Below are 18667 nucleotides of genomic sequence, written 5' to 3'. Positions count from 1 at the left end.
ACACCACTTAAACCATCCTTCCAGTATTTCTTAGAATTAATTCTTAACTAACAGCACAACTGTCTAAAATAAGAATTCTACTAGATTTCCAGTGTTAAGCAGAAGAACACCACTCTAAAATATGCACAAAATTATGACAGTAGTCTCATGAGTGAAAAATTATACGTGAAATTCATAGAACTAAAGAAGGCTTTCCACACCACTGAAGTCATAAAGACATCTCTGGGATTCTGCTAGGGAAGGAGGTGCACCAAAATATCAGTGAACATGAGCATGCTGCAGAATCAATTTCAGCTCTAGCTTTGGGATCTAGCTGTCCCTGATCCTACAGCTGCCTGGGGAATGGCTCCAGGTTTGTGTTTATATGTATACGGAAAATCCTAGAGAATGTGAAGCTTCAAAAACAACCACCAAAGTAGCATGACATCATGAAGGGAGGGATGGGGGAAAAATGTTCCTGAATCTGATTCTGAAAATACAAACATTTCCCAACTTATTAGCACCATACTTGGACTCTGGACTAGTGAATTCCTCACTTTAAGCATATCAGAATACAATAATGGAAAGCAATAAGCTCTAAGTGTGAAATCTTCTATGATGTTCTTCAATAGTATATTATCTGTACGTTTATCTTTTCATGTACACGTGACTTATATGAAAACATTTTCTGTCTAGGCAGAACTAGCCAAAAAGCTGAGGACTTCACCTTAACTATTGCTTTCACTTCTAATATGAATGATATGGACAGATGTAAATGTAACACAAGTCTATTTAGAGTGCACCAATTTACACCTTGTAATACAGAACTACAGATTTTACTATGCTTTTGTAGAAGAAGGAAATAGATTTGGAAGTCTGCATTTTTAATTGCACAATGTTGGAAAACAGTTTGGACAGAAAATTTACCATTCTTCTGAACTATCAGAATATTAATGTATGTATAACTACAAAGTTGTGAAGATGCACGGTATGTAACCAGTGGGAAAGGATAGGTAAAACATCCTCAAACCTGCCACTTCAGCCCACACTTTTGCCTGTTAACTGCATAGCTTATAAACCAATATTTTTTCTCTACAATTATTTTATTATCAACATCTGCACAAGATCTTCAGCTACTGAAAAATCAATTCAGTAATTAATAGTGAGAACAAACTCCTCATTCCAATTTTGTTTACTTTAACTGACAGACAATCAAACCTGCTTTTAGAATATTGACAAATTAATTGAGTAGAAATAAATTACCTGATATCTTTTTGGAAGAGTACATTAGGCTGACATAAATCATTACCTAAAAGTATCTTTTCCTCTTCTTTTTTTTTTTTTTTTTTTTAGAAGTGTCAGTAACTGGTTTGGCTATTGGTCTCACTTTAACATAGATAATTCTTTCAGATGAATCTGCTCAGCCACCCCTAAAAGTGTAGACTCAACCTAGACTCTCAGAACCAAAAGCTGTAGCCAAATTCAAAAGCAATGTCATAATACTATAATATTTTGTACTAAATAAAAATATATTTTCAGCTACTACAGCCAAAAGCTGTGTTTTCAATAACATATGCTACAAAAAGTTTGCATGGACAACATGCAAAATCCATGAACAGAATCCAAAATCAAAAGATATTATAACTGTTGATTTCTTTTAATGGAATTGTTAACTATCTTCCCGCTTTGCACAGCATTCATGGTTCACTATTTTCAGTAGAAATCTATCTACTCCCACTGCAAGCTTTCCTCAAAATATAACAATGCCAAAACAGAGTTTCTGAGTAGAGGCTTTCTGGCATCTTAGGTAAGGAAAGGTTTCATCTTTCTGTAACACACCAAAATATAGTTTATTATCCTGTTCTTCTATTTTCTCTTTTATGAAGAACCCTTACTTGACACCACAAATTTGAAACATCTTGATTGCTCTGAAGTAAGGACAGTGAAATGAAAAAAGTGTAAACTTAATTCTGTCATGTCCCTCAGCTATGTACATTTTGGCATATTATATATTCTCATTATTTCCTCTGAACTTCATTTATAGATGAAGGTTATCTGAAGAAAAAATATACATGAGCCTATTGTCAGCCTGCCCTAAATCTATTTCTTAGAGGATCAAATTCTGCAAAGCATCAGTATTCAAGCAAACAATTACAGTATAGCAATCTTCCCCTAATGAATACATGGAACCAATGCTAACATTTTTTAACTGCAAACTTTTTAGTATCTTTTACTTTAATTACACAGAATGTCATGATATATGCAATCATAGGCAGAAAGTCAAACATAGTACATGAAAGTAGCATGAAATAAATATCTACCACTCATTTGACAAAAAGATTAACCAGAGATGTCTGAAATGAATAGTCCTTACACTACTCATTTAGTTTGCTCATTTTACTATATAGAATGTGCACTGCTTAGCAGAATTTCAGTTGCTTTGCTTCTTTCTTTAAGGGAAAGCTGTCACTAAAACATTTTCTTTTAAAAATGGTTGTCTTATTTTGCTTTGTTTTGTTCCACAATTAACCTTTGTGCATGATACTTTATTATCCTAACCATTCCCAAAGAAGTACCGATACACTGCGATCACTTCCAAGCAGAGGTTCAAGTGGGGGCTAATGATGTCTTAAACTTTTACAGAGGAGAAATATGTCAGAGTTAGTGGCTGTGGTCTTGTGACACAATCAGAATGAAATGAACCTAACCAAAATGCCCTCAGAGACTTAGCTTCAATAACATTACATGCTGCTGTGAAAGAAAGGACAACCTAAGGTCACTTACTTTTACCTGGACGGTTTAGAAAATGTCATGTTACATACGTTGCTAGGATATCAGATTTCTTTGCTTTTAAAATGTTTGCTTTGACATTTCAGTTTCTTATAATAAATGCAGCTCTCGGTATTGAAAGAAATATGAAATGGAAACAAAACCTCAAAACAGTAAGAGCTTGGTAGTATACCAACAGTTCTGAATTCTAGGTGAACAACTTGAGATATATTATAATAAAACAATTTCAGGAAGCATCTATCTTTATAATGATGATTTTTTCTAAGGGAGGTAGACAGCAGTGTTAAAATGACACTTTATACACAAAGCAAAAAATCTGATGCACAAAACAAAACAAAACAAAATGTTGTCAATCTACTAAAATGGAATTCCTATTAGAGCTAACAGAGCTCCCCATGGAGGTGCAACCAACTATCAAAGCAGATCACAATACAATAGTGTGACTGTCAATGACTTTTAAATCAGGATCACAGGGGACGCATGACTATGCTCATTACACAATGCACAGATTTTGGAAGGTAAGTACTACTTTTGAATTTCTAGTTGAGATAATCTTTGTCATGACTTTTTACTTATCCAACTTCATCAGCTCACTGCTGTAGATACTCCACATGTAAGAAAGCAAGGGTTTTAGGGAGTGAAACCTAAAATGTATGGTCAGTTTTGAAAATCCTGGCTAAAAGTGACAGTTATTCTCACCTAAAAATTCAATCACAGATTTAGGAGCTGAATCCAAGTTTCACTATATTCATTTGTATCTATTAAGAGGTGCCTTCTCTTGATGATCACTAGAGAAGTGGGAGATAGTTAACCAAACTGCAGCCTATATTTAGACATTGATTCTTCCATTTCATCAGAGACTATATTAAATGTCACATTCTGTTGCACAGCCAATTAGAGAGGTAAACACACACAAAAAAGAGTTTTCCTGCTGGTTTTCTTACCAGCACAGCACGGTATCAAAAAAAGAGATGGTACCCAGCCAGGAAAACAAGTGAGAAGAAGACTACAATAGTGCTGACTACACTGGCTTTTCAGCCTTGAGTTAAGATGAAATGCAGATATAAACCAGTTGATTTTACAACATATATAACATTAATGACAACTGTGGTTCTCAAGATGTAGTGGTATGAACACACATTTAAGTAAAGGAAATGTATGGAAGAAAAGTAGCTAAATTTTTGTAATAAGCTAAAATGAGGCAAAAGTAAGAAACCCAGATGATTTTGAACCAAGAGAACATAAAATTTTTAAAACAATTCTCAAGAAGGTGTAATAATAATAATGTAATAGACAACTCTTCTCTAGCCCTTTTCAAATGACAAAGCAGCTATTTTAATCTAGTAGCCTTACAGGAGACGTAGCAACTACCAATTATTATTGAAATACACACATCACTTTTAGAAGATGTTTCAATTAATAAAAGATTATATAATTTAACATAGCAAATGTTACTAGCCACGGTGGTCATTAAATAACATGAAACAAACCTTTTACTAGTGTGGAAAGTAGAGCAAACTAAGGAGTCTCAAAACCAAGAAGTTTAAATCCACATATAAAGAAAAGTAGTATAAGAAAACCAACAGAATAAATCCTACCAGACATCTGTGTATTTCAATATACACCCTTCCTATGAAACTGCTTAGTAAAGTTGCAAGCCAACTTTGTCCATTGTTTCTCCTCCTGTTTTTACTTTAAGCAAAAAGAAAGAACATCAATATCTTCCCTAAAATAAATCAGACTTTCTGTTAGTAAAAGGAGGAAGCAAAAGAGTGTTCTATAACAATGAGTACTAAATTCAGTTTAGAACTGAACTGAATGGAAATTTAACATTGAAAAGTTTTGCACAGGCAAGCCAAATCTTTTATACTGAGCAATACTAAATCTTGAAGGCAGGTAATTAACTTTCAACTGTGTAACAACAAATTAATTCTATTGCTACTGAGTAGACAAATCTAGTTTAGTCTTTTTTGTCCTTGCACATGTATTTCCATATTATTTTTTTTGTGCGTGTTTTCAAAGGTAAGTAAAACTGATGCAATTTTGCTGACAAAACACTTGCATTAACAAGCTGTTCTTTTATTTAGGATGACTGAGGAGCTTTTCATAATCCAACAGCAGCAGAACAGAATCTTCTCAAAAAGTCATTACAAAAACAATGTAAGAAAAGGTATGAAGTAGGGTATATTTTCAGCTGGCAATCTGCAGTTTACTATGTAATTCTCTCTTTCTCTTGAGGTTCATATTTCAACCATTGCCATACATACTCTGTTACTACATTATCAGTACAAACAACAGAAAGATAAAAAGATTTGCCCTAAGTAGCAGAGACACTATTAAAGAACCATTTCTTTTTGTCAATTAATTATCTTAATATTTAAACCAATAATTATGAGATAAAGTAGCTTAAGTAACCACCATATGTTTTGTAGCCTATCATCTCTTCCATATCCCCTGCTTAAATGATTTTATATGGAATAAAGATCATGAGGCTTTCAACTTGAAAAATCAGTGTTTCTCATACCTTTTGTTTGATGATCATGTCGTTGATATCATCAAGATCACCTACTGTCACTCTCTGAGCTTTCATCTCTCGATCCAGTCGAGAAAGCCATTCAGTGAGTTCTGCCCATGCCTTATTGAAGTCAGCCAAGGCTGGAACCTCCAAAAGCACAGAAGATGGCATTTCTGGTTTGAAGGTGGTGGTTTCCTTGGTTACCCTGGTTTGTGTATCCACAGCAACAGTTTGACCAGAAGTTACTGAAAGAAAAAAGAAAAAATACAATACTGAATAAATGAACAATCATGTTTATCTCAGACAGAAACAGAATTTATGTATTAGGAACGGCTATACAGGAATAAGCTCATTGTTTTGCTGTTACATTTACTGGAAATATGAAAATTAAAATTAAATGAATGCATGAATTCATTTTTCCATAGTATTCCTACTATACTATATATTTAACATTCAGCACTCTCAGCATACTCTGATTTCATCCTGGGCCTTAGTAACACAAGAAAATATATCTCAGTATAATGAAAACACTCACTCAAGGTCATCGTAAAATCTCTATACATGATTTCTCTTCCAAAATCTAGTACTGTGGTTGAGTAGGCTGTAGTATCTAGTTTATCACAGCATGACCACATATCTAGAAACACATTTCTTCTACAGTCTCCAGCTACCCTGTAGCTATGAATTTGTCTCAGTGACAATCTTCTCACTTTCTGTTATTAGTCAGTATTTCCCACAGGCTCTGTGACTGATACGGATGCTTTCACAAAAACTTTAGCCTTGGACAATTCTCAATATAGTAAGATTATGTGTTATGTGCAAATTAGTTAAATTTCTTCCTTCTGTTTGAAGAAAATGAACAAATCTATTTTGCCCTTTCTTGATTTACAATAGCTGTGTTTTAAATACTCAGTGCCTTATTCAGTGCATGGATTGAGGCACTAAACGCAACAGAAGAGAATGAAGTCTAAATACCTACTTTTTGAAGTAGTTTCTATCTGAATCAACTATCTAAACAACCAAACAAGAAAAGCTAAAATAAAGCAGTGCAGAGTGCCATCTGCATAAAGAGACTATGAGTTTTCTAACACCGAACCACAAAACATGGTCACTGAAATCTAAATACAAATTTCTAAAGAGCCAAAGACATTCATCTGTATTTTTCCAGTCTCTTTACAGAGTAGAGACAACCAATTTCCTGTTAGATGGTCTTTAAGATGAAAAAAAAAAAAAAAAAAAAGCACCTGCCCATGCAGAGTAAAGAGGTTTTGACTTTTTTTTTCCCCTTTATGCCATTCAGCAAAGTAGGTCCAAAATCGAAAAATGGAAGCAGCAGGCAAAGGTTCAATAGTTCGACCATAAAATTAAAATAGTAAATCAGTAACATCAACCACTCTCGCCAAGAAATTTAGCAAGTCTTTTTCAATGATAAAAGGTTTGAGTTACTTCACCGGGGAATCACTGATCCTCTTCAGCAAGGCAGAAAGAGAAAAAGCTGTGCACAAGTACCAAAATGATTGCCACCAAAAGCAATGTAAGATACTGTCAGCATTAAAAATGCTGTGTGATTACAAACAATTTACCAAATAAATTCACATCTACATTATTTATCCAGCCTGAATAAACAGCAATATTATGATACCAAAGGTGACTCCTGCAAGCGGTGATTTTAATGACATATACTGCAATTAAATAAATTTATCCACCCATTCGTATCATTGCCATATTTTTGAAGTGCAACCCTTGTACTTTTCCTATTTGCGCTTTAAAATCACACATCTGTGAAAAGCTATGAAATAAATTAATTACTGTAAAAGCTATTCTAATAAGAAACATTTTTAAGGAAAATCACACAAGTAGATGAGAAAATGAACTTTTTTTTCTGACACAGACAGAGGTCTGTAAAGTATTCATTTTTTTGTAACATCCCACTGTTTGCTATGACAGGGTATCTAGTACAGTTACAGAGTGGCAGTCTTTAAAGACCTAAAAAAAAACCCATAACCCTAGAGGATGTCCTTTCTTTCCACATTTATTTCTTTTTTTTTAGACTTTTACACAAATAGTAAATAAATATTAAACTATTAACACTATTAACACAATAGTAAATAACTATTAAACAGTATTCATTGGGGTTTTTTTCATCTCTGTTGCAATTACTCCAGGTATTTTCTGCCCTATACTACTACTTCCTACCTAAATGTAAATGGAAGCACAGATTATACCAAGATAATCAAGGGATTCACACCAAGATGATGAAGGACTGTGGAGCACCTCTCCTAGGAGGAGAGTCTAAGGGAGCTGGGACTGCCCAGCCTGGAGAAGAGGTGGCTCAAGGAGATCTCATCAATTTTTGTAAAGCGTGCAAAGAGAATGGAGCATGGCTCTTTTCAGTGGTGCCCAGTGCCAGGACAAGACACAGCAGGCACAAACTGGAACATGGGAGGTTCCCTCCAAACATCAGGAAGGACTCCTGTGTGGGTGATGGAGCACTGGCACAGCCTGCCCAGAGAGGTTGTGCCGTCTCTTCCTTGGAGATCTTCAGAAGCCGCTTGGATGTGGTCCTGGGCACCCCACTCCAAGTGTCCTTCCTTGAGCAGGGATTGGGCCAGATGACCTCCAGAGGTCCCCTCCAGCCTCAGCCACACTGGCATTAGTCAATGCCTCAAAATGACTCCTGGTGTAGGTAAACTGTTAACAGTGCTTTAGAATTCTTACACGTCACTTTGCCCATAGCTGTTAACACCAGATAACAGGGACTCCATGCACAGAAAGCAATGTACTGAGCCTGTTCACTAATTGACACAACTGGCTGAGGGTATGGCTTTGAGTTGGGGATTCAGCTCACTACCTAAAACAAAAGTTCTAACTTGTAGTTCAAAGTCTGTATCTTCAGATTTGTGACCCTTCCATTCAGCCCTTGTTCCCTGTTTTGGAGCAGAACAGTGAGCAGGTGTTTCAACAGTGAATGGTGGTTGGTGCTTTTGGCAACAGACATGATCTTTCCCACCCTTCTCCCTGTAGCAGCAATATATCATAGCTTTCCTTTGGCTGTCAGCAGATAAAGGAGGACTGAGTTTGGAGACTACTGCTGCAGGGGAGTAGAGAAGGAGAGGAAAGATCACAGCTTCTTCCTACAGTGGCAGATCATAAATGACTCCAAAAAATGGATGGGCCCGTATAGTTGCAACTTTAGGCCATCAAGGGTAAAATTTAAAACAAATCCACATCAAGCAGAAAAGGTGAAATCAGGAACTCTGCATTAAGACCTGCAAGATGAGGAAGGAATGAAAGCTACATAATGTTCTTTTAAGGCAAGAGGAACTTAGAATAGAGTTACTTTTCACATTCAAACAAATAAGAACTATTTAATTGGTAGATTCATTTGCTATTATGTTCACTTGCTAATGTACATTGAAGCTAAAAAAGAATATTGACATTAAAAATGTGTTATAATTAGTTACTTATTTGACTGAGTTGTCTCTTAGAGCCTGCAAACTTCAATGGTCTGAAATGACTCCCAGCAGTATCACAGAAAAAAAAAAAGAACAAAATATTAGTTCTCTCTTTGTCTGCTTTCATTGCTCTACACAGAAAAAAAGGTGAGTTCAAAAAGGGCCAAGAAATAATAGCTAATATCCTCACAATTACATGTAGAGTACTTCTGCCAATATAGTGCATGCAGTTTACCAACACTGCTTTGGTTGTACTCGTTTAATGTTTACAATCAGAAGGCTATTGTATGCTTCTTCTTTGTTCAGCGGGTGAAGAAAATGGCAGAGAAGGCTTTGAGCAAGTCTGTCTCTGAAGAATATCATTTATTACCTGAAGTTAATAAACGTCTTTCTGCCTTCCTCTCTCTAGGCTGGACACTAACAATCTGTTTGACACTATTATACACTCAAGACATAAATTCACAGGATTTTCTACATTCACTCACTCCTGGAAGGGATTTCAACTCCACACATCAGTCATGATTTCCTGAAATAATTCCAAAACGCCATCTGATTTCACCCTCTCCCCACATAAACTCCTTAATGCTGCAGGTCACACTGATTCAGAAAAAGTCTTGCTATTTGCACCAAGGCATTCCACATCATAGTCAAGACATTTGGCATTACTGAAAAACATAGCTGAGCGTTTAATTTCAGAACTTTACCAAAGTAACTAATTGTTAAAAGCATGCCTAAGCGTTAATTTCCAGTCTCTATCAAGGAATGGATACTTAGGTCCAATTCCATCTGGCTACATGTTCACAATAAAGGCCTTGTATTTCCTCTGTGACTCCAGAGGTTCTTAGAAAATGAGAACAGTTGCTTAGTTTGGCATTTACATAGGTTACACAGATGTTGTCTTATTTCAGAAGAAATTCCTCTTCTCGCCAGTATTTCAAGAAAACCAAAGAAAAACTTTAAATAACTCTACAGACCCTCTGTAAGTAGACATAGGCTGTCAGATAAGAAAGCCTGATATCTCTTCCTTTGAATGGCAGCTACTCCAGAAGAGACTATTCCTAATCTTCTAGTACATATTTTCACTGCTCTGGACTTAGGGTTACTTTTTCTTACGACTTTGAGGTACTTATTTTGCATCAAGAAACTTGAAATACTACAGTAAGGACTGTAAGGTACTAGCAGAAGGGCACTGACCACTATAATATCTTACTTAAAAGTTTCAGGATGCATTATCTATCACTACTGAGTAAGGTAATAACCTGCTGCATTTTGACTTAGCAGGCAAAACATTTGAATTATCAAATTACTTATAGCAATTACCTTAAAAATATGGTTGCACAGTGTGTTTCTCTTCTGACATTTATCCTCCCTGAGAACAAAAATATCACTAGAAATAGTACCTGTCCTTTCTCTTTCTTTCATGCTTGCACTGATATGACATGACTCATTCCATGGAAAAGTATAAATAACTGATTAAAATTAATAGAGAAATATAAATCAACACTAATTACACAATATATAGCAACGGATCTTATTCTGAAGTAATTTATCCAGAACTGCACTGATGATTTCCGTGACTCAAAGGGGATAAAACAGAATCAAACCATTACTTTCAAATATCCGGGTAACAAATTCTATCCTACCGCATCATACCAGAAAGATGATCAAGGACTTAATCTTTCTATTTATTTAACAGCTGTATCAGTTCATTCCTGTGATACAGTAAACCACAAAAGAACAATTAGAAACAAGGACATTAAACCACATTGACCTGTAGCTTTACCCGTAACTCCTTGTTAGCACTTTCTACTATTTAATAAAGATGGAAACAATGTAGAGTGGTAATAAGAGCAAAATAAAACACAGAACTAAACTGCCTAACATGAAGCCCCAAACCAATCTAGCAGTACTTGAGGTATTCCAGTACTCTAGGTACACTAAGTAGGTATGATTTTTGACCTGTTCTTGAACCTTGAAATACAATGGATAAAAGTTGCGAGAATATTTTGTGCTTCCTGTAAATAATCTGCAGTGCTAAACATCAAGAGCAGAAGTAATAAAAACATGGCATGAAATTGAAATATTAAATGCAGAAATAAAAGCAGAATTAAGTCAACTGCGGGAAAGCAGTTTTTCTAATTTGTTCTGCTTATTTCAGTGATACGTTTCACGAAGGCATCAGACTGACAGCTTTGAACAAATCTAAATCTGTTTAGCTAATGAACAGGAACAGAATGGACAACACTTCCAACAATTTCAAACCACTTCCAACACCCCTTCACAAGGTAAAGTATCTAAGTGGAGCTGAATCCATTCACAGTATTCCTAACCATTCTTATGAGTGTTTTAAGTAATGCTGCGGTTTTAATTACGTAAGATAACTACGAGGGCTATAATGCCTCCCATTTGATTATGTTGGCCCACAACATCAGAGGCAGATATCAATTATATGGCAGTAGAGGTTGAACCTCCCCACTAATATTCTGTTACAAGTTGTTGCTGTGCGACAGATGGCAGCAGAGGGGCACTCTGACAAAATGGGTTTGACATGGAAGTGAGGATGAAGCAAAGGGGTGTCACTGAACCTCTCTGTGAGGAAAAAATATCACCTACTGACATTTATTGATGCTTGCTGAACATTGATGGAGACCAACTAGTGGATGTGAGTGCAGTGAGGTGGCAGGTAGTGCATTTCAGCTGTGGTGACAGCAACATGAATGACAGGCCACATTATGAATTGTCATGCAGATTTTTACAGGCATGACATGAAAGCTCTTGTTCATTGCTGGCTAAAATGCATAGTTACTGGTGGTGACTATGTTGAAAAATAGTGTTTTGTAGCTGAGAATTTATCAAATACTGTTATTGTGCTCTTTGTAGCTGTTGTAGTTTCTATGGAAATAAATAGGCATTACTTTCAGAGTGACCAGGTCAAATCTTTTCGACAAAGAAGAAATAGCACAGCAACTGAATGTAGATTTTCAAGCAATTTTCATCTCTACCCTCGGGATTTATTTCCACAGTTAGGAAATCAAGTGAGGCAGAGGCCAGCCCTAAATCCTTTAGACAATGAGTAACGGTAACACAGACCTACTAAACTCAGATGCACTTGACTCCCAGGAAAATAGAAAAAGAATACATTTGACATAGTCACAGAAAGCATATCAATTAATTAGTTATTTCAACACAAGCAATATCATCTTCTCCAGCAGTGGGCCAAACCTCCCAGTTCACTGATTTGGAAGAAACAAACCACATAGCAAAAGTTTTGTGTTTTCCACAGAAAGTCTCAATGCCACCTTACCAGCACTTCTGATGTGAACTTGATTAGGAAAAACTTGATTCCACAATAACATGAGCTAAAATGTATCACCTGCTAAAGGTGATTCCTTTAATATTTTTTCTTATTCTGTGTCATTACAGTCAATTTACTGCTCAGTTTAAGAACCTACACTCATATTCTTAAACTCCAGGCAGACTTCCCTTAGAGAGGCCTGAGAAGGTGACTTCGAGGCTGATTTATCCCTTACGCTTGTCCCAGTGATAAATGAATAATCTCATCTTTGTCCTTCAAAGTTAAGGAAGAAAGTTATGAGTACACTGGGCTCTCCCTCGCAATACAACCCTTCCACACAAGGTGTTCTCTGACAATAACACCTTTGCAGAGGGAGCTACTGCTACCTGCCAAGTATTCTGGGTCACAAAGGAGTTCAGAAAGAAAAGTAATAGAAAAACAGTGGGCAAAACAGTTCCAATTTATAAAAAAAAAAAGCTATATCAATGCTTAAAAAAAAACGTAGAGCAAGGATAGAGTTTTTCTGGTAGTCTAAACACAAAGTTCTCTATATTGATCAAAAAATCATTGCCAACAAAATTCCACCCACTGCTCTAAACGTGGAAAATATGTATCCTTACAGCACTGTATCTATATGCTAACATTTTCCTAACATTTTAATCAGCCTCTATAGATTAAAGGAAAGAAAAAAACAAACATGTTTTGAAGTGGTCCTTTTTCTGTTTGAATAATTTAAAAAAATGCCTGATAGTCTTAGCCTTGAATATTTACTAAAAAAATTACTAGGAAAAAAATGATTTAGTAACTATATGGATATTTCATTGATAATAGTTTTAATTTAAGAGTACTGAAAGATGACACTCGGTATTTGATTTTATGAACACTTAGGTAACATTCACATTACCCGTTATTGACATTAAAAAAAATGTATTTACATTCTGCTATTGACACCAATTTAAAATATATTCAAAAAGCTCTTGATGAGCCCTAAAATGTCATTATCACTACATATAATTTAGATTAACATGTGTGAAAAAAGCCAATGGTTTATGTGGTTAGTTAAAGCTTAAATCTGTAACAGCCAATGCATTGGGATGAAGAGAGGGATCAAAATTAAAACCTCCATAGTTCTCAAAACATTCAAAGGGAAGTAGAAGGCCAAGGTTAAAAACTGTTAGGAAAAAAAGAAAGTTATTTACTAATGAATAGGCATTCCTATGTTTAAAAGAAATATAATTCATCGTAGAAGTTACAGTTTATAATATGTTATTACTTTGAAATTAATAAATAGCATGAAAGCTTTATTTTTTTAAGTAGAATGTCAAGTATGAGGGAAAAAAAGTGTGAGGAAAGGTTGAGATAGCTGGGACTGCTTAGAACCTAGTAGACAAAGCTCAGGGGATCTTACCAATATATGTAAATATTTGAAAAAAGGATGTAAAGAAAACAAAGCCATGCTCTTTCCAGTGGTTTCCATTGACAGGGCAAGAAGTAAACTGGAGCATAAAGTGAAAGGAGGTTCTATCTGAATATCAGAAAACACAATTTCATTGTGCAGGCAATTGAGCACTTGCACAAGCTGCCCAGAGAGACAGTGGGTTCTCCCTCTTTGGAGATCGTCAAAAGTTGCCAGGACATGGACCTGCTCTGAGCATCCCTGCTTGAGTAAGGAATCCAAACAGGTGATCTCCGGAGGCGCCTTCCAACCCAAACCTTTCTATAAAGCCATATGTTCAGGTTCGAAAAGTCTCTGAGTCAAATTAGAAATAGCAGAGAATGCTTTGGGAATGGAGCAGCTAAGATTGAAGAAAGTATGTGGAAATAACTGAGGCACAGTGTATGGTAACGTCCAAAAGACTGCCCTATGTGTTGTGGCAAAAGCTTTAAGTCTGCCCTACTCTACCACTGTGACTCAAGCAGAGGCAGGTAGTATAAAAAACAAAGATTGTAATATGTATTTGTAAACTGAGCTATCATTAATGACTCTCGATCTGCCTGGATCTAAGTTCCATCCAAACCGTTCTTAAAGATAAGCTGATCGGTTTCTTTTTTGTAACATTTTTTGGTGGTATTTCCTGTGAAACTTTCCTTAGGCAAAATTCAACATGATTGATGGGTCCACTAAAAATTGAAAAGTGAAAGGCTAGGGTATGAACAAGTGTAAGAATTAAAGTAGATACTGAAACTAAAAAAAGGTATCACTACAACCTTTCATGCAGTAGCTAAATGATGGCTCTACATTCAATTTAAAACGTATCACTGATTACATTACCAAGGCTAATTTAACTATTAACACATACTCAAAAGTTAGGTGAAAACTATATTCTAAAATTATACTATTCCACCACTGGATGCTCATTACAATACTGAGATAAAAAACCAGCCCAGATGAAAAAAGACAGTATGTTGAATTCATTGGTCAAAAATATCCTTCTCCCATAAACATAATCTATTTCTTATACAAACTGTGTATCAAACATAACTGTTTCATTCTTCTTTCTTTTCAGTAGCTTAAAGGTTACCTGAAGAAATATCTGTATTACCACCAGTATTTCCACTACAGTAAAAATAATAATTTCTTGATACTGCCAGCGTTTTTGTTACAAATATTGAAGTTGACTCAAACGTGGAGATACTGGAACAAAATAAATTGGAAGTATGTTAAGAATAATCATTTACTGTAAAAAAAGAAAAAATAATACGAAGAAATGATTGTGGTTTTTTTTCCCCCAAACAATACTCTCTTATATCCTAACTGCGATATGAAGTACCAGGAAACTCACAGCTGAGACAATTGCTTTCTAGCTTGGTTGTGCCCTGAATTCTCTATTATCATCATTGATTTGAGTCTTTCCCTTAAGCTCCAGTAAGATGTTCTCCAAGGCAAAGAAGAAAAACTTACTGAAACAGGAAATTCAGACATTCAATTAAAATGAAAAAAGTTATATCTAAAAATTATTACCTCTTATTACACATATAACTAAAACCCTCTTTTGATACTTTGAGTTTCATGTTTGGTGAATTCTTCCTTGTGAAGATTTCATGCTTGGCCAGAGAGGCTATCAAACCTCAGACTGTACATAGCAAAACAAAGTCATACTGTATCTCAAATTATTCATATACACAGGTTGCTCAGAAAGTAATGCCTTCTATTTATTTCTACAAAACTACAACCAATACAAAGAGCACAATAACACTACTTGATAGAGCAGATTTTCAGCTACAAAACACTGTTTTTCAACACAGTCACCGCTGTGAGCTGTGCCTTTTCACTAGCAATAACTAAGAGCCTGCATGCTGCGTTCATAACAATCTGTACCCGGTGACCTATTGTTGCTTTCATCACTGCTGAAGCTCAACACCCACCACCTCACTGTGCTCAAATCCACTGCTTGGTCTCCACAGATGTTCAGCAAGTGTCAACGAATGTCTATGGATGCCATTTTTTTCTGCATGGAGGAATTCAGTGACACCCCTTTGCTTCACTCACACTTCCACGTTAGATGCCACTGTGTCAGATTGCTCCTCTGCTGCCATCTGTCCCACAGCAACAACATGTAATGGGATACTGGTAGGAAGGTTCAACCCTTACTGCCACACCACTGACATTATGGGCCAACATAACAGAACAGGAGGGCGCCCTTGTATTTATTAGTTGAAACACTGAGTGCATTGTCATATAGAATTTTTGGAAAAAAGTTTTCACTTTCTTCAGAAGCTAAGCACAAACTTTTGACTACTTTCCTAGACACATTCATTCATGGTGTCCTGTTAAAAAATACATTAATCTTGTATAAAGAGTTTCACATCTGACAACAACAACAAAAAGTTAAGAGCATTAAATGCATATTAATCTTCATGTTTTAGGATGACACACATTCTTTGTTCTTAAACATGAAATGTCTGTATAATCCTTTTCATGAGACCTTCGAAAGGAAACCTCAGGAAGTCCTTATACAAAAGAGTTAATCTTGTGGGCAACAGACACACTGAAGATGTTGGACTGTAGTAGCACTTCAGATCCCATAGAGATTTGTGATACTAAAAACGTAGTATTAATCTCTTTATACATAAGTACAGTCAATGGAGCTGCTATTTGCCCTGTAAGTTTCAAGATTAAATTTATCCTATGGGCTTTTAAATTTTTGAAACAAAGGAAGTGTTGAGTAAAATGTTACAGCCTGGTTTTAGATCTTCTGAAGCAGTAGACAGAATCAACACAAGGAGTCTCTTTAGGGATATTAAGATACTGTCAATAGGCAATTTTATTTTTATTTTATTAATATTACTGCTTAATCCTGCCATTATTTAAATTCATATTTTAATAGTGAGATATAATTTCATTTTTTGCTTATTTATTTTTATCCCCTGTATGTTTTCAGTAATTGATTCTTGCATTCCATTTCAGTTTCCTAATATCAAGTAACACACACCATCTATTCTAGGAAGTCCAAAGAGCATTTTTTTTTTAATGCAGCATTATTCATACCGCTACAGAAACGTTTTTTCCTCCAAAGGATAGGAGTCTTCTTAGTAAGCAGTTTTTGCAGATTTTGCAGAAATTTTTCATGAGAATGAACACCTTGTACTACAGGAGTCCATCAAGTACTGTCACATACTTGCATTATAAAAAATATTATGACTAATCTGTCACAAATGATGCACACAACCCTCAGTGTATCTTTTGTTGATAAAAGTAAAAAAAATTCCTTGATTCAGCATGCAGCTTTCAATTGGACGTCAATCCGTATGACAACAGTTTATATTTCCAGTATACCACTATTATCATGTAACTGAACTTTAGCAGCTAGTTCTTTGATAAAAGAAAAAATATAGATCACAAGCAGCTCCATGAAAATCACCTCTTCTAATTTTGAAAGATCTACAAATTGACTTAACAGGTATAAATTGCTAACCTAGCCCAAAGGGAAAGGAAAAAGTGTAAAAAAAAACCTGCATTAGATACAGAGTGATCTCTTAGGAATACCAAAGACCCGATGGATTTTTAGTTCTCATGCAGTTAAGAAAATGATCAAAACAGGTCTGAAGGTTTGAAATAAACAGTTCAGGCATTAGTTAATAAGACACCATTACAGTTTTCATGCAAAAATTTCCAAATGTAATCTTACTCTTAGAGAAAAAAACCTGCAGTTACTAAAAGCTGAAGAATGCAATGTCTTCACTACTGCTTTTTCACAAAGCAATTCATTATATCACTGCAAGCACACTCTCTCCTTTCTTCTTCATCAGAAATGTTAAAATGTCTTGCCTAGTATTATTTTGTGAAACACTTATACATTATTCTGTAAAAACACTCATAATACTTCTCAGATCAAACTAGACTATTACTCTTCCAGCTATTTTAGTTTGACCTTAAGAAAAAAAAAATCCCTTTGGGAACTTAAGTATCTTTTGACTAACCTATTGTTAAAGTAAATATCAGTACTAGAAATGTCTACCTGCTTATTTCCATCACTGTTTCCCACTTCTCTGTACTGACACAAGTGAAGAAAGCAGCCTGATGTTTCATCAACAAGTTTCATATAAACGAACTAAATAATTTTCGAGCTGGAGTAGCACAAAAGACTACCATTAGCCATCTTTTCCTCATTTTAACTTTCCCCAGATTAAGGAACAAGTCTTACTTCTTTCATTGTCTCAGGCTCCTTGGCTAGAGCAGAAACGTTAAAAGCAATTAAGAGCTTTGCTTCTCGTTCCCTGAAGCCTCCATGATCTGCAATCACACTTCTGCATATCCTTGGCTGGTTGGTTGGCTCTCTGCAGAGCACACCTAACTGTGGCAGTGCCAGTCACCACAGAAACACGAGGATGTCAAAAAGCCATTTCATTTATCCATAGGATATGACCAGGGTGGCAATGAACACTGCAGCTTTCAGAAGGAAAAGCCGGCTTGCTTTGCTCTTTTAAAAAACACAAGTCAACAAGCAAGTGCGCAGAGGTCAAAAGAATGACCTATCACTTTCTATTATTGTAGCAAATTAAAGAGATTTCTCACATAATGAAATTGTCAATAGACCTAATTACTATATAAATTAAACAGAAAAGAAATACTACTGCTATTTGCAAGTCCATGCTATCTGAATAGTCAAGAATAATAGCATTCAGGCGACTGCAACAGAAAGAAAGAGGCAGAGAAGTCTTAAGGCGTGAAAAAAATGTGCAACCTAAACCTAGAATCTGAGTTAGACTCAATCTAAAAAGAGCACACACTACCATTTAATTATGTGTGCTTCACTGAACTCCACCAAGAAACTCTTTTTCCATATCTTCCTGGATGAACCAGTTCAAATTCTTATTCTATTTGTGTTTTGCAAAAAAAAATGGAATTCTACTGCCACCATGTCTCTCAAAAATGGCTAGGTTTGGATTCTTCAGAGTGTGCTGAACACAGTTCTAGAGGAAAACATTTTTTTTCTGAACCATGTTATATAAGCCATTTAAATAAAAAATAATAGGAAAAAAAAGCAACCAAAAAACCATAGCTGTAACTTAGTTCTGCGCTCTCACCTGGTACAAGTTGTCAGTAATACAATGATGAATTTGTCAAGATGGTATCATTTACATTTCATTGAGTATAATCAAAATGATTCTTGTAATCCTGCTGCTACTAAC

The 18667-nt window shown here is 35.5% G+C and overlaps 1 protein-coding gene across 14 annotated transcripts in view; it reads right to left on the bottom strand.

Moving 5' to 3' along the window:
* Positions 1-18667, bottom strand: part of DMD (dystrophin) — a 1007484-nt gene that overhangs the window by 314104 nt on the left and 674713 nt on the right. For all 14 annotated transcript variants that reach the window (XM_021408144.1, XM_021408061.1, XM_021408111.1 and 11 more), the window contains one exon: positions 5294-5529. In XM_021408144.1, coding sequence (XP_021263819.1) covers positions 5294-5529 — 236 coding nt within the window. The remainder of the gene's footprint in view (positions 1-5293; positions 5530-18667) is intronic.

This window comes from Numida meleagris, chromosome 1 (genome assembly GCF_002078875.1).
Source record: "Numida meleagris isolate 19003 breed g44 Domestic line chromosome 1, NumMel1.0, whole genome shotgun sequence".
Taxonomy (NCBI): domain Eukaryota; kingdom Metazoa; phylum Chordata; class Aves; order Galliformes; family Numididae; genus Numida; species Numida meleagris.
Note: the sequence above shows the minus strand (reverse complement) of the source record. Positions and strands in the feature narration are given on the sequence as shown.